Source organism: Polychytrium aggregatum (genome assembly GCF_025602895.1).
Source record: "Polychytrium aggregatum strain JEL109 chromosome Unknown BJ171scaffold_31, whole genome shotgun sequence".
NCBI classification, from domain to species: domain Eukaryota; kingdom Fungi; phylum Chytridiomycota; class Chytridiomycetes; order Polychytriales; genus Polychytrium; species Polychytrium aggregatum.
Window position 1 is genome coordinate 410,068 of NW_026516233.1, and position 14,632 is coordinate 424,699.

Genomic DNA, 14,632 nt, shown 5'->3' on the forward strand with positions numbered 1-14,632 from the left:
CTCATCCAGTCGCTTGGACTTGTAGAGGTGTGTTGCCCTCTTGTGTGAGAGACCTGCTCGGTGGATGGCAGTGTGGCAGAGTGAGAGCGATACTTTCCTCTGGAGGATGGACTCGAGCTTGCATCGCAACACAGGACCAGTCTGGAACGGGTCCTGTTCAATCAGGGTGCGAATGACTGGACATGCCTGCTCGAAGAAAGTGGATCTGCGAGCTGGGACCCGGGATGGGTCATCCAGCTTGCATCCTCGGTGCCATCGATGGATGGTGCTCTTGGATACACTGAATATGGAGGCGACCTTACGCAGGCTATGGATGAGGTCGTAGCATCGCAATGCGGCGGTGCGAAAGTCGGATGTGTGGCGAATGGTCATGGCCAGCGCGCGATAACATTGGGTAACAAAATATTCGATCAATGGTCAAAAACCCGGGTGTCCCGTTTTTTATTGGATTGCCTGTAAGCACCCATGGGATTTCACAGTGGCTCCTTGCTAAATGGACAGTGCGCTTGCATCTCCATCCAATGCGGGAAATCGCCGCCCCGAAGTATTCAAGGTTTCTTAACCAAGCCGACTCCAGATGTCCGAAGAGCATCGATTTGCAGGCGATAAAACATCAGAAAGCATAGCAAGGCAGCAGTGCGGTGGATCAAATTCAAGGTGGATGCCCAAATTTGCATTTAGAAATGCCTATATTGATATCCAAGGAGATGAGCCATAGCGATTCCCATTTTGAAAACATGTGTTGTGGAGTGGAGGAGAGAGGAGTGAGAACGAGGATGCCGGATCAAGAGGAACCCATGCACAGGGAACCTGGGTATATTATCCTGGAGAACTCATTGCCAAGAATGAATGGAAACAGGCAATGAATGGAAGATCTGGCAAGCAGAGAGAGCCAAGAAAAACACCACTGGAAAGTGTAGAGGAAGATAGGAAGGAGAGCAGCCAAAGACGAGCCAGGGAGATAGGAGGATACTTCCGGCGTTTGCTTAAGATAGCCAACAGCTGCAGAAAATTTGGGGGGAGGGGTGGAAGAAGATTGCAGAAAACAAATATATAGAATGGAAAAACACGATGGTCGATGAATCAAGCCAGATTCCTCGAGAAGCGATATTCAGAAAGGAATACAAATCGTCGAAGAGAGGTGTCAGAAATGGAAGATGGAGAAGATAGTGCAATGATGGCATAAGAGACCCGAAATATAATGAAGGAACACTGACTGTGATGATTCTCGAGTCCTGAAGTGGGGACACTCGAGTTCTTGAAAGTTGGGGCAGGGAGATTTGGGGGATCATGGGTGGAGACTGAAGGGCGGCCTGGGGAGGAGGGATGGCCTTCAAACAGAGATTAATTGTGGCCACCACCAGGCGTTTGAGGATGAAGACCAGGAGCCTGACTGTTATCACCAGGAGTCTGGTTGTTGTCACCAGGTGTTTGGTTGTTACCACCAGGTGTTTGGTTGTTACCACCAGGAGTCTGGTTGTTATCACCAGGTGTTTGGTTGTTATCACCAGGTGTCTGGTTGTTACCGCCAGGAGTCTGATTGTTACCACCAGGTGTTTGGTTGTTATCACCAGGAGTCTGGTTGTTACCACCAGGTGTTTGGTTGTTATCACCAGGAGTCTGATTGTTACCACCAGGTGTTTGGTTGTTACCGCCAGGTGTTTGGTTGTTACCACCAGGAGTCTGATTGTTACCACCAGGTGTTTGGTTGTTATCACCAGGAGTCTGGTTGTTACCACCAGGAGTCTGATTGTTACCACCAGGTGTTTGGTTGTTATCACCAGGTGTTTGGTTGTTGCCGCCAGGTGTCTGGTTGTTATCACCAGGTGTTTGGTTGTTATCACCAGGTGTCTGGTTGTTACCACCAGGAGTCTGATTGTTACCACCAGGTGTTTGGTTGTTATCACCAGGTGTTTGGTTGTTGCCGCCAGGTGTCTGGTTGTTATCACCAGGTGTTTGGTTGTTATCACCAGGTGTCTGGTTGTTACCGCCAGGAGTCTGATTGTTACCACCAGGTGTTTGGTTGTTATCACCAGGAGTCTGATTGTTACCACCAGGTGTTTGGTTGTTACCGCCAGGTGTTTGGTTGTTATCACCAGGAGTCTGATTGTTACCACCAGGTGTTTGGTTGTTATCACCAGGAGTCTGGTTGTTACCACCAGGTGTTTGGTTGTTACCACCAGGAGTCTGATTGTTACCACCAGGTGTTTGGTTGTTATCACCAGGTGTTTGGTTGTTACCACCAGGTGTTTGGTTGTTATCACCAGGAGTCTGGTTGTTACCACCAGGTGTTTGGTTGTTACCGCCAGGTGTTTGGTTGTTATCACCAGGAGTCTGATTGTTACCACCAGGTGTTTGGTTGTTATCACCAGGAGTCTGATTGTTACCACCAGGTGTTTGGTTGTTATCACCAGGTGTTTGGTTGTTGCCGCCAGGTGTTTGGTTGTTACCACCAGGAGTCTGGTTGTTATCACCAGGTGTTTGGTTGTTATCACCAGGTGTCTGGTTGTTACCGCCAGGAGTCTGATTGTTACCACCAGGTGTTTGGTTGTTATCACCAGGTGTCTGGTTGTTACCGCCAGGAGTCTGATTGTTACCACCAGGAGTCTGATTGTTATCACCAGGTGTTTGGTTGTTATCACCAGGAGTCTGGTTGTTACCACCAGGAGTCTGATTGTTACCACCAGGTGTTTGGTTGTTATCACCAGGTGTTTGGTTGTTACCGCCAGGTGTTTGGTTGTTACCACCAGGAGTCTGATTGTTACCACCAGGTGTTTGGTTGTTATCACCAGGAGTCTGGTTGTTACCACCAGGAGTCTGATTGTTACCACCAGGTGTTTGGTTGTTATCACCAGGTGTTTGGTTGTTGCCGCCAGGTGTCTGGTTGTTATCACCAGGTGTTTGGTTGTTATCACCAGGTGTTTGGTTGTTACCGCCAGGTGTTTGGTTGTTGCCGCCAGGAGTCTGATTGTTACCACCAGGTGTTTGGTTGTTATCACCAGGAGTCTGGTTGTTACCACCAGGAGTCTGATTGTTACCACCAGGTGTTTGGTTGTTATCACCAGGTGTTTGGTTGTTGCCGCCAGGTGTCTGGTTGTTATCACCAGGTGTTTGGTTGTTATCACCAGGTGTCTGGTTGTTGCCGCCAGGTGTTTGGTTGTTACCACCAGGAGTCTGGTTGTTATCACCAGGTGTTTGGTTGTTATCACCAGGTGTCTGATTGTTACCACCAGGTGTTTGGTTGTTACCGCCAGGAGTCTGATTGTTACCACCAGGTGTTTGGTTGTTATCACCAGGTGTTTGGTTGTTATCACCAGGTGTTTGGTTGTTACCACCAGGTGTTTGGTTGTTATCACCAGGAGTCTGGTTGTTACCACCAGGTGTTTGGTTGTTACCGCCAGGTGTTTGGTTGTTATCACCAGGAGTCTGATTGTTACCACCAGGTGTTTGGTTGTTATCACCAGGAGTCTGATTGTTACCACCAGGTGTTTGGTTGTTATCACCAGGTGTTTGGTTGTTACCGCCAGGTGTTTGGTTGTTGCCGCCAGGTGTTTGGTTGTTATCACCAGGTGTTTGGTTGTTACCGCCAGGTGTTTGGTTGTTACCACCAGGAGTCTGATTGTTACCACCAGGTGTTTGGTTGTTATCACCAGGAGTCTGGTTGTTACCACCAGGAGTCTGATTGTTACCACCAGGTGTTTGGTTGTTATCACCAGGTGTTTGGTTGTTGCCGCCAGGTGTCTGGTTGTTATCACCAGGTGTTTGGTTGTTATCACCAGGTGTTTGGTTGTTACCACCAGGTGTTTGGTTGTTATCACCAGGAGTCTGATTGTTACCACCAGGTGTTTGGTTGTTATCACCAGGAGTCTGATTGTTACCACCAGGTGTTTGGTTGTTATCACCAGGTGTTTGGTTGTTACCGCCAGGTGTTTGGTTGTTGCCGCCAGGTGTTTGGTTGTTATCACCAGGTGTTTGGTTGTTACCGCCAGGTGTTTGGTTGTTACCACCAGGAGTCTGATTGTTACCACCAGGTGTTTGGTTGTTATCACCAGGAGTCTGGTTGTTACCACCAGGAGTCTGATTGTTACCACCAGGTGTTTGGTTGTTATCACCAGGTGTTTGGTTGTTGCCGCCAGGTGTCTGGTTGTTATCACCAGGTGTTTGGTTGTTATCACCAGGTGTCTGGTTGTTACCGCCAGGAGTCTGATTGTTACCACCAGGTGTTTGGTTGTTATCACCAGGAGTCTGATTGTTACCACCAGGTGTTTGGTTGTTACCGCCAGGTGTTTGGTTGTTATCACCAGGAGTCTGATTGTTACCACCAGGTGTTTGGTTGTTATCACCAGGAGTCTGATTGTTACCACCAGGTGTTTGGTTGTTATCACCAGGAGTCTGATTGTTACCACCAGGTGTTTGGTTGTTATCACCAGGTGTTTGGTTGTTGCCGCCAGGAGTCTGGTTGTTATCACCAGGTGTTTGGTTGTTATCACCAGGTGTCTGATTGTTACCACCAGGAGTCTGATTGTTACCACCAGGTGTTTGGTTGTTATCACCAGGAGTCTGGTTGTTACCACCAGGTGTTTGGTTGTTATCACCAGGTGTCTGGTTGTTACCACCAGGAGTCTGATTGTTACCACCAGGTGTTTGGTTGTTATCACCAGGTGTTTGGTTGTTGCCGCCAGGTGTCTGGTTGTTATCACCAGGTGTTTGGTTGTTATCACCAGGTGTCTGGTTGTTACCGCCAGGAGTCTGATTGTTACCACCAGGTGTTTGGTTGTTATCACCAGGTGTTTGGTTGTTGCCGCCAGGAGTCTGATTGTTACCACCAGGTGTTTGGTTGTTATCACCAGGTGTTTGGTTGTTACCGCCGGGTGTTTGGTTGTTATCACCAGGAGTCTGATTGTTATCACCAGGTGTTTGGTTGTTATCACCAGGAGTCTGATTGTTACCACCAGGTGTTTGGTTGTTACCGCCAGGTGTTTGGTTGTTATCACCAGGAGTCTGGTTGTTACCACCAGGAGTCTGATTGTTACCACCAAGTGTTTGGTTGTTATCACCAGGTGTTTGGTTGTTGCCGCCAGGTGTCTGGTTGTTATCACCAGGTGTTTGGTTGTTATCACCAGGTGTCTGGTTGTTACCGCCAGGAGTCTGATTGTTACCACCAGGTGTTTGGTTGTTATCACCAGGAGTCTGATTGTTACCACCAGGTGTTTGGTTGTTACCGCCAGGTGTTTGGTTGTTATCACCAGGAGTCTGATTGTTACCACCAGGTGTTTGGTTGTTATCACCAGGAGTCTGGTTGTTACCACCAGGTGTTTGGTTGTTACCACCAGGAGTCTGATTGTTACCACCAGGTGTTTGGTTGTTATCACCAGGTGTTTGGTTGTTACCACCAGGTGTTTGGTTGTTATCACCAGGAGTCTGGTTGTTACCACCAGGTGTTTGGTTGTTACCGCCAGGTGTTTGGTTGTTATCACCAGGAGTCTGATTGTTACCACCAGGTGTTTGGTTGTTATCACCAGGAGTCTGGTTGTTACCACCAGGTGTTTGGTTGTTATCACCAGGAGTCTGATTGTTATCACCAGGTGTTTGGTTGTTATCACCAGGTGTTTGGTTGTTACCGCCAGGTGTTTGGTTGTTACCACCAGGAGTCTGGTTGTTATCACCAGGTGTTTGGTTGTTATCACCAGGTGTCTGGTTGTTACCGCCAGGAGTCTGATTGTTACCACCAGGTGTTTGGTTGTTATCACCAGGAGTCTGGTTGTTACCGCCAGGAGTCTGATTGTTACCACCAGGTGTTTGGTTGTTATCACCAGGAGTCTGATTGTTACCACCAGGTGTTTGGTTGTTACCGCCAGGTGTTTGGTTGTTACCACCAGGAGTCTGATTGTTACCACCAGGTGTTTGGTTGTTATCACCAGGAGTCTGATTGTTACCACCAGGTGTTTGGTTGTTATCACCAGGAGTCTGATTGTTACCACCAGGTGTTTGGTTGTTATCACCAGGTGTTTGGTTGTTGCCGCCAGGAGTCTGGTTGTTATCACCAGGTGTTTGGTTGTTATCACCAGGTGTCTGATTGTTACCACCAGGAGTCTGATTGTTACCACCAGGTGTTTGGTTGTTATCACCAGGAGTCTGGTTGTTACCACCAGGAGTCTGATTGTTACCACCAGGTGTTTGGTTGTTATCACCAGGAGTCTGGTTGTTACCACCAGGTGTTTGGTTGTTATCACCAGGTGTCTGGTTGTTACCACCAGGAGTCTGATTGTTACCACCAGGTGTTTGGTTGTTATCACCAGGTGTTTGGTTGTTGCCGCCAGGTGTCTGGTTGTTATCACCAGGTGTTTGGTTGTTATCACCAGGTGTCTGGTTGTTACCGCCAGGAGTCTGATTGTTACCACCAGGTGTTTGGTTGTTATCACCAGGTGTTTGGTTGTTGCCGCCAGGAGTCTGATTGTTACCACCAGGTGTTTGGTTGTTATCACCAGGTGTTTGGTTGTTACCGCCGGGTGTTTGGTTGTTATCACCAGGAGTCTGATTGTTATCACCAGGTGTTTGGTTGTTATCACCAGGTGTTTGGTTGTTACCACCAGGAGTCTGATTGTTACCACCAGGTGTTTGGTTGTTATCACCAGGAGTCTGGTTGTTACCACCAGGAGTCTGATTGTTACCACCAGGTGTTTGGTTGTTATCACCAGGTGTTTGGTTGTTATCACCAGGAGTCTGGTTGTTACCGCCAGGAGTCTGATTGTTACCACCAGGTGTTTGGTTGTTATCACCAGGAGTCTGATTGTTACCACCAGGTGTTTGGTTGTTACCGCCAGGTGTTTGGTTGTTATCACCAGGAGTCTGGTTGTTACCACCAGGAGTCTGATTGTTACCACCAGGTGTTTGGTTGTTATCACCAGGTGTTTGGTTGTTGCCGCCAGGTGTCTGGTTGTTATCACCAGGTGTTTGGTTGTTATCACCAGGTGTCTGGTTGTTACCGCCAGGAGTCTGATTGTTACCACCAGGTGTTTGGTTGTTATCACCAGGAGTCTGATTGTTACCACCAGGTGTTTGGTTGTTACCGCCAGGTGTTTGGTTGTTATCACCAGGAGTCTGATTGTTACCACCAGGTGTTTGGTTGTTATCACCAGGAGTCTGGTTGTTACCACCAGGTGTTTGGTTGTTACCACCAGGAGTCTGATTGTTACCACCAGGTGTTTGGTTGTTATCACCAGGTGTTTGGTTGTTACCACCAGGTGTTTGGTTGTTATCACCAGGAGTCTGGTTGTTACCACCAGGTGTTTGGTTGTTACCGCCAGGTGTTTGGTTGTTATCACCAGGAGTCTGATTGTTACCACCAGGTGTTTGGTTGTTATCACCAGGAGTCTGATTGTTACCACCAGGTGTTTGGTTGTTACCGCCAGGTGTTTGGTTGTTATCACCAGGAGTCTGATTGTTATCACCAGGTGTTTGGTTGTTATCACCAGGTGTTTGGTTGTTACCGCCAGGTGTTTGGTTGTTACCACCAGGAGTCTGGTTGTTATCACCAGGTGTTTGGTTGTTATCACCAGGTGTCTGGTTGTTACCGCCAGGAGTCTGATTGTTACCACCAGGAGTCTGATTGTTATCACCAGGTGTTTGGTTGTTATCACCAGGTGTCTGATTGTTACCACCAGGTGTTTGGTTGTTACCGCCAGGAGTCTGATTGTTACCACCAGGTGTTTGGTTGTTACCGCCAGGTGTTTGGTTGTTATCACCAGGAGTCTGATTGTTACCACCAGGTGTTTGGTTGTTATCACCAGGTGTTTGGTTGTTGCCGCCAGGTGTCTGGTTGTTATCACCAGGTGTTTGGTTGTTATCACCAGGTGTTTGGTTGTTATCACCAGGAGTCTGATTGTTACCACCAGGTGTTTGGTTGTTATCACCAGGAGTCTGATTGTTACCACCAGGTGTTTGGTTGTTACCGCCAGGTGTTTGGTTGTTATCACCAGGAGTCTGATTGTTACCACCAGGTGTTTGGTTGTTATCACCAGGAGTCTGGTTGTTACCACCAGGTGTTTGGTTGTTACCACCAGGAGTCTGATTGTTACCACCAGGTGTTTGGTTGTTACCGCCAGGTGTTTGGTTGTTACCGCCAGGTGTTTGGTTGTTGCCGCCAGGAGTCTGAGTTTGGGTATTAGCTGCAGGCTGCGAAGCACTTGTTCCCGTTGAGGAAATTGTATTTGCAACGGTTGATTGTGTGGTGCTTCCTTCCGTCCCGATCGTTGTTCCCGTAATTACTGCCTGTGTTGTGCCTGTTACTGTGGTTGTTACTGATCCCTGTATAGTTGTCTGTGTTCCGGATCCAACTCCACTGCCAGCTGCGCTTGTGGTTGTTGTCTGTGTGATTGCAGAGCTCGTTGGGGCAGTTGTGCTCCCCGATGCTGTCTGAGTTGTGCCTGTTCCTGACGTTGAGGCTACCGTGGACAGTCCGATATCACCTGTGGTTGTCGTGCTGGACGTGGTCGTGGTCGACGTGGTTCCTGTGGACGAAGTTCCTGCCACAATCGTTGAGCTTATTCCTGCCTCTAATCCTATTGTCGTAGTTGATGTCGCTGTTCCAGGCTCGACAGTCGTCGTCGAAGATGTTGTTCCAGGTGTCGTGGATGTTGTCGCTCCAATCGTGGTGGTCGTGACCGGTTCAATAGTCGTCGTACTAGATGGTATAATAGTGGTTGCCGTCGTGGCTGGTATAATAGCGGTCGTCGTCGTTGCAGTTGCAACCCAGGTGCTCGAAAATGCATTGCCGATATCCGTGCTTGAGGAGGTTCCCGATATGTAAAAATTTCCTTTCGAGCCTTGGCCGTCAGTCGTCGTCGTTCCTCCAGACGCTGCAACTGTTCTGGTAACCGAACTGGCTACGGAAGTTCCCCAAGTTGCTGTACTTGTGCTCATAGAAGAGGACCCGTCCTTTGTTCCAGTTGCTGTGGCTAAAGTAGTTGTACGGGTATCGCCTCCGTTGGCCAAGGCGGTGGCAGTCGGCTTGATACCTGTGGCTCTTGAGATCGGAGCGCACTTGAATACGCGGGTACTTCTCTGAATTGGTGTAGAAGCAGACACGGCATTCCCTGACAACCATCACCGGGTCAGTCCCACGTTCGGCCTCCCCTCCCTCCGCAAGAGTATTTTTACAAGCACCAATACGCAGCCATATATCGATCATGCTCTTTCCTTGAGCGCAAGTCTCACCATGATTCTCGTCATAATTGGGCTCGGGTATATAGGCCGCACGAACAAGCGAAGCGGCCAAGAGCGGAGCGGCGATATAGAGTAACTTCATTGATTATATCCTTCGGGTCGTTATTTGATGTGATTATTGACTCGTCGTCTTTACCTGGCAGTTGGAAGCGCACGCAACAGTGGCAAATTGGAGCCTGTTTCGTTCGCCAGTTCTTTACCAAACCGGTGAAGGTCTATCCCTCGATGGAAAGTACTCCCGCATATATACCTCTCGTCCTTTCCTCCAGCCTTAATCCACGCCTGGACTTGGCAGCAATGCCATTGTACTGGATGAAGTGCCTTGATCAGAACCTTCTGATTCGAAGTCCCAGCCTGGACAGAAACCTTGATTGGCTATCCAACAATGCCGACTGCGACCACACAGCGACATCGATTGTCTCGAGCGACCCTCTTTCGTCATCGAAGCTGCAGCACGACAATAGCGTCAAAGACAAGTAAAACTCTCACTGCTGTCAGCGCCGGAACTCGATGCCTGCGTGTTCCACTGTCCGAACAGTTATGGCTAGCTGATGACCTGACAGCCCACCTCGCCGTGGACATCCAAGGGGTGACAATCGAGAGAGGAGAGGAATCAGAAAGCGGGGAGAAAGAGCATTTCTCCCTTTCTCTGGGATCCTTCCTGGTCCGAACCTTCCCGTATTGTCTGGAACAACAAAGCCACTCCAGCCTTCCGAATCATTGTTTTGGGTACTGGAAAGGAGCTCGCGAGATGGAAATGCGCCGCAAAGTCGCCGATTGATATTCCCTTCCCCCTCCCAGGCGGGCTTTGCGGCTCTGTCGAATCAGCCGAGACGAGCACCGGGTTGTTGCTCTTGGGAGCGTTTTCGGGCAATCGACCAGGTTTGTGTTTGGGCCCCGAGCTTTGGATGTTGGAGTTGAGGGGTAGGAACAAGCCCGGCGCACAGGTGGGCGATCAATTCACCTTGGATTAGTTCCAAAGGCGGACCTGACGTTTCAGCATCATTTGGCCATCGCGGCTCCCAGGACCGTTTCGCTGCCTATTTTGCGGCAACTCCGCGCCTTCGGGTTGTGTGGTGCTGTCTACAAGTCCCGATGCATCAGACACGAACTGGCCTTTTGTATCCATGGTAAAAACACCCTCACCCAAATCGTGCCCACCTTCTCTCACTCTCATCGTCGGCGCCGGCTCTACCGGTTTTCTCGGCTCGGCTCGCTGCTCGAGGCTCTGCTTTCTGACCAGGGCTGTATTCAGAATATGGGACACGTTTCTCCTGAACATTCACCGCCATCGACAGGTTTAGGCCATCAAGGAAGGGTGGGAAGAGGCGATGGGGGGGGGAGTTTGCACAGTACGAGTCGCGCTGACAGACAGCTTCATGTCACCGAGATGCGGGACAGAGGACGCAGACGGATTGATGCGAAAGGAGAGCGAGCGGCGTGATAGAAGCGATGGCGGATGATTAGGGGTGGTGGCCGGGGGGTCGCGGTAATGGCAGAGGTGGTGATGGAGGGGAGAGGAGACGAACGCCGGCGACAATACCTATGAACACGATGAGTGGGAGGGAGCGGGAGAGAGAAGGAGACGGGAGAGTAGGTACCCCGCATTTGTTTCAATGCTGACTCTGCAGGCTGAGGGGCAAGGTCGGCTGGCCTGTTCATGCTTGCTGGATGGGTGGACTCGCTGGGGTCGGGAGAGGGAGGGGGATGTCATAAAGCGCTGGCCATAGCGCGTGGATGGAGAAGCTGACTATATGGACTCGAGGCTGCCGAGCACCTGCGACCGACCAGAGTTTGGGCAACGTGACGCCTCTACTTGGTCTCGGGGTTGGGCTTGCCTTCTTCTTCCAGCTTACGATTCAGCTTGTCCTCGGGGAGACCCAGATACTCGACGTAGGCGCCAGGCTCGGGCCATTGTCTGCAATCACAGCCAAAGGGATGAGTTGGTTGCGCGATTCAGGGAGCGGGAAGCGATCAAAGGATTCAGCTTCCCGAAGCCAACAACACACATCACATCAACGTACATCACATCAACGCACATCAAACATGTACCGGCCAAGCACTCAGCTACGCCTCAAGTCAAGCAATGCCTACCTCTGTCCGAGCAGAGCAATCATGTCCTCGCGACTAATGACTTCCTTCTTCAGCAGCAGCTGGGCCACCTTGGACACATCCTCCTTCTTCTCGGTCAGCAGGTTCAAGGTGCGATCGTACGCCTCCTGGATGCGTCGCCGGACTTCCGCGTCCATGATACGGGCCGTGTCCTCGCCAAAGGGCTTCTGGAAGGCGCCCTCCTCGACGTCGTACGAGATGTTGCCGAGGGCCTCGCTCATACCAAACTTGGAGACCTGCGAGTAGGCCATGCTGGTGACCTTCTTGAGATCGTCCTGGGCGCCAGTGGTGATGGATTGGAAAAAGATTTGCTCCGCGACACGGCCGCCCAGGGCCATGCACATCATGTCGTTGATCTTCTCGGTCGAGTGCAGGTTGTCTTCCTTGGGCAGGTACTGCGCGTAGCCGAGGGCACCCAGGCCGCGCGGGATGATCGAGACCTTGAGCAGCGGGTTGGCGTGCTCCAGGTACCATCCGGCCACGGCGTGACCGGCCTCGTGGTGGGCGACGATCTTCTTCTCCTCGGGCGAGAGGACCTTGGTCTTCTTTTCGAGGCCGCCAATGACACGCTCGATGGCGAGCTCAAAGTGTTTCTCGGTGACGGTGTCGGCGAGCTGGCGGGCGGCAATCAGGGCAGCTTCGTTGCAGACGTTGGCGACGTCAGCACCCGAGAAGCCTGGGGTCAGTGCGGCCAGCTTGCGCGAGAGGTTGTCGATGTTTTCGGTGGTCTTGATGGGCTTCAGATGGACCTTGAAGATCTCGACTCGGCCCTTGATGTCGGGGCGGTCGATCTGGATGTGGCGATCAAAGCGGCCGGGACGCAGGAGCGCAGCGTCAAGAACATCGGGGCGGTTGGTGCCGGCGAGGACAATGATGTGCTCCGTGGCATTGAAGCCGTCCATCTCGACGAGCAGTTGGTTGAGGGTGCTCTCGCGCTCGTCGTTTCCACCAGAGAAGCCGCCCTTGCCGCGGGCCTTGCCGATGGCATCGATTTCGTCAATGAAGACGATCGAGGGGGCGTGCTTCTTGGCCTGTGCAAAGAGGTCGCGCACTCGCGACGAGCCCACGCCAACAAACATTTCCACAAACTCGGAACCGGAGACGCTGAAGAAGGGCACGCCGGCCTCGCCAGCGGTGGCCTTGGCAAGCAGGGTCTTGCCCGTGCCGGGCGGACCAGAGAGAACGGCGCCCTTGGGGATCTTTGCACCAAGACGCTCGTACATCTCGGGGTCCTTCAGGAACTTGACAAACTCCATGATCTCCTCCTTGGCCTCGTCCATGCCGGCAACGTCCTTGAACTTGATCTTGATGTCCGTCTCCTGGTTGAACATCTTGGCTCGGGACTTTCCGATGCCAAAGATACCCTGCTGGCCGCCACTGCCGGCGCTAGCGCGGCGAGACATCCAGAAGAGACCGCCGATCAGGAAGAGCGTGGGGGCGAGGTTGAGGAGGAGGTTGGCGGTGGAGACTTCGTTGGTGTAGGAGACGGGAATGCGCTCGTGCTGGGGGATGTTGAGACGATCCTGGGCCTCCTCGAGGTTCTTTTCAAAGGTCTCGATGCTACCGATGGTGAAGTAGAAGTGCGAGGTGCCGGGCGGCGAGCCGTTGCGGGGGACCATAGGAGCATCGCCTCGCAGATAGACACGGACGATGGACTTGTTGACCACGAGGAGACGCTCGACAAAGCCCTTGTCGAGCATCTTGTTGCGGAACTCGTGCCAGGTGATATTGTGGGACTCGTTCACGGACGAATAGAGCTGCCACAGGATGAACAGCGCGGGCAGGCCATAGAGCAGGATGGTTTGGCTGTTGAGCTTGAGGTTGAAGACCTCGAATTCGTTTTCTTTCTTGGGCGGGGGTTTGGGGATCTTGCCTAGATGGGATATATGTGTGGGGTGGCGTCAGTGTCGGTGTCTTGGGGGGGGGGAACAGACTCATGCAACCGAAAGGGGTAACAGGGCGGGAAGCGGTGTGTGTCAACGAGTCCCGTTATATCCGACGCGATCAACGCGAGCCCTGCGGCTGACTGCGGTCGCAGCTTCTGCCGCCGCAACCGAAATCAACTCGGAAGATGCCAGATTTGAAATATGCGCAGGCGAGACAGGGCCGAGAGCGCTTCGCCCCGATGGATAACCCGCGATGAACACTCGTCGGACAGGATGCCCAGGGCCATCACTACTCACCCTTCCGTCCTTTGCCCTCGTTCTCCTCGCGAGACTCCTTCTCAGGCTCTTCCTCCTGCCGGGGCGGCTTCTCCTTATCGCCCTGGTCGTCGTTTTGGTGATCGGAATTGGATTTGTTCTTGTTCTGAGGGTCCGAGGGAGGCTCGTTCGACGAAGGCTGGGTCGATCCCGGTTGGTTTGAGATCTTGGGATGGAAAAAGTTCTCAAATCCCTTCGGGGGCTTGTCCTGGTTGCTCAGGAGCAGCGAGCCGATGGAGGAGAAGGGCCGCTGGTAGATCAAATGCGACGGAGTCGAGGTGTTTGCAGCCAGCGACTGGCGGGCCAAGAAGGCCAGGCGGGCACGGGCGCCGGGGACGAAGGATCGCAGCATGACGATGCGAGGATGAGTGGCCTTTGGATACGGAATCGCTGCGGAATGGAGGGCAGACTGCGCGGGTTAGCGTCTCGAAGCCTTAGCGAGGGGACGAAGACAGGATGGTGGTTGAAAGGCCGGACTTGTTCCAGAGTGATAGCCGGGAGATGAAGAAGCAAGGGGCCCACGGTGCCTGGGTGTGGGTGGAGCTGATGGAGGGCGATCTCGGGTGATCTCGGTGGTCTCAGGGGTGGAGAACAGCCGAGGGATGAGACCCACCTTGGCAGATGGCAAGCAAACGTTCGGGGGAGGGAAACGATAGGCCAGGAGGAAGCGTTAGGCCCGAGGATGGGGCAGAGATCAGACAGACAGATACGATCCGGCGGCCTGATGGAGACGAAGATTGGATGGGCTTCAAAAAGCAAAAACGACAGAAGGAGCGCTGATTTGTCAGGGCCGGACGATGCACTGTCAGTGTGCGCAGCAGCAGCGCCTGCGCACGGCCGCGGTTGGCTTGTTGGCCGCGCTTTGGCCACGTCACGCGGATGGCTGGAGTGTGGATCGAGTGTGGATCGAGTGTGGCTGGAGTGTGGCTGTGTCTCACTCACACAGGCACAGGCACAGACACCGCCGCTTCACCCACTGTGACGGTGCAGCTGTATCCGTTGTATCCGAGCCGGCCGGCTGACCGCCGCGCTGGGCGTTGGTGTGACATTTGCATCGCCGGGTCCGCGGGCAGCAAGGTTGAGCGCGCGCCACA

General features: G+C 52.3%; 2 protein-coding genes across 2 annotated transcripts; both read right to left on the bottom strand.

Moving 5' to 3' along the window:
* Nucleotides 1-799: 799 nt before the first annotated feature.
* Nucleotides 800-9,307, bottom strand: BJ171DRAFT_627935 (uncharacterized protein). Its single transcript, XM_053115564.1, has 4 exons — nt 9,217-9,307; nt 8,913-9,063; nt 8,685-8,825; nt 800-8,185 (listed from the first exon to the last, which is right to left on the bottom strand). Exons 1-4 carry the CDS (start codon nt 9,229-9,231, stop codon nt 987-989), a joined length of 7,506 nt encoding a protein of 2,501 aa, XP_052964581.1. The 5' UTR covers nt 9,232-9,307; the 3' UTR covers nt 800-986.
* Nucleotides 9,308-10,772: 1,465 nt separating this feature from the next.
* BJ171DRAFT_181351 (peptidase family M41-domain-containing protein) lies at nt 10,773-14,295 on the bottom strand. Its single transcript, XM_053106074.1, has 4 exons — nt 14,152-14,295; nt 13,521-13,928; nt 11,320-13,210; nt 10,773-11,143 (listed from the first exon to the last, which is right to left on the bottom strand). Exons 2-4 carry the CDS (start codon nt 13,888-13,890, stop codon nt 11,038-11,040), a joined length of 2,367 nt encoding a protein of 788 aa, XP_052964582.1. The 5' UTR covers nt 13,891-13,928; nt 14,152-14,295; the 3' UTR covers nt 10,773-11,037.
* Between the last annotated feature and the right edge of the window lie 337 nt (nt 14,296-14,632).